General features: G+C 51.8%; 1 protein-coding gene across 1 annotated transcript; it reads left to right on the plus strand.

The window, feature by feature from the left end:
- Positions 1-22: 22 nt before the first annotated feature.
- Positions 23-386, plus strand: PPTG_10653 (hypothetical protein; the record flags this gene model as incomplete). Its single annotated transcript, XM_008906042.1, has 2 exons — positions 23-346; positions 369-386. 2 exons carry the CDS (start codon positions 23-25, stop codon positions 384-386), a joined length of 342 nt encoding a protein of 113 aa, XP_008904290.1.
- Positions 387-657: the final 271 nt, after the last annotated feature.

Raw genomic sequence — 657 nt, forward strand, 5'->3', positions numbered from 1 at the left:
GTCATACCCGTTTAACACCGGTATGGTGCATCTTGCATACGTCAGGACCACCGTCACGTGGACTGTTGAGGCATACATCGATGGCGCACTGGTGTTAACTGGCAAGATGGGACAGTTTACAGTATCAAATGACTACGAGTACCTCTTGGAGCTCGATGCGGACAAGAACATTATTGGTGGTGAGTGGGTTGGAGACTCGAAGGTTGATCACCCCGATTTCCTGTGGTTTCCTACTGGTAAACCAGATTCCTCTACTGTTACTAGTGTGGGTCTGAGTTATGCCGATGTTCAGGAGCTGCTGGAATTATCGCTAGCATGCAACTCGACGACTGATACTTCGAAGGATGTATCTCTCGATGGTGATATAGCTACAACAGTACCATTGATGTCGAAGAATGATAACGAAGGCAAGAATAGTAGCAACAACGGGAAAAGGAAACCGGGAACCAAGCAGGCTAGCGAAACCCCTGAAGCTTCAATCGAGACAGAGATGAACACACCAATGGCCACCGTCCCAACGTTGACAAATGAACCAACCAACACTCCTACGCCTGCGCCAACAGGAACCGAGGGCCAGTCTGAGGAGACGCCGGTGCCCACTTCGCCCGAGCAGCAGCCATCGACGGATGCCCCGGAAGCCACGACCGCTACCCCGAG

This window comes from Phytophthora parasitica (assembly GCF_000247585.1).
Source record: "Phytophthora parasitica INRA-310 unplaced genomic scaffold supercont2.22, whole genome shotgun sequence".
NCBI lineage: Eukaryota > Oomycota > Peronosporomycetes > Peronosporales > Peronosporaceae > Phytophthora > Phytophthora nicotianae.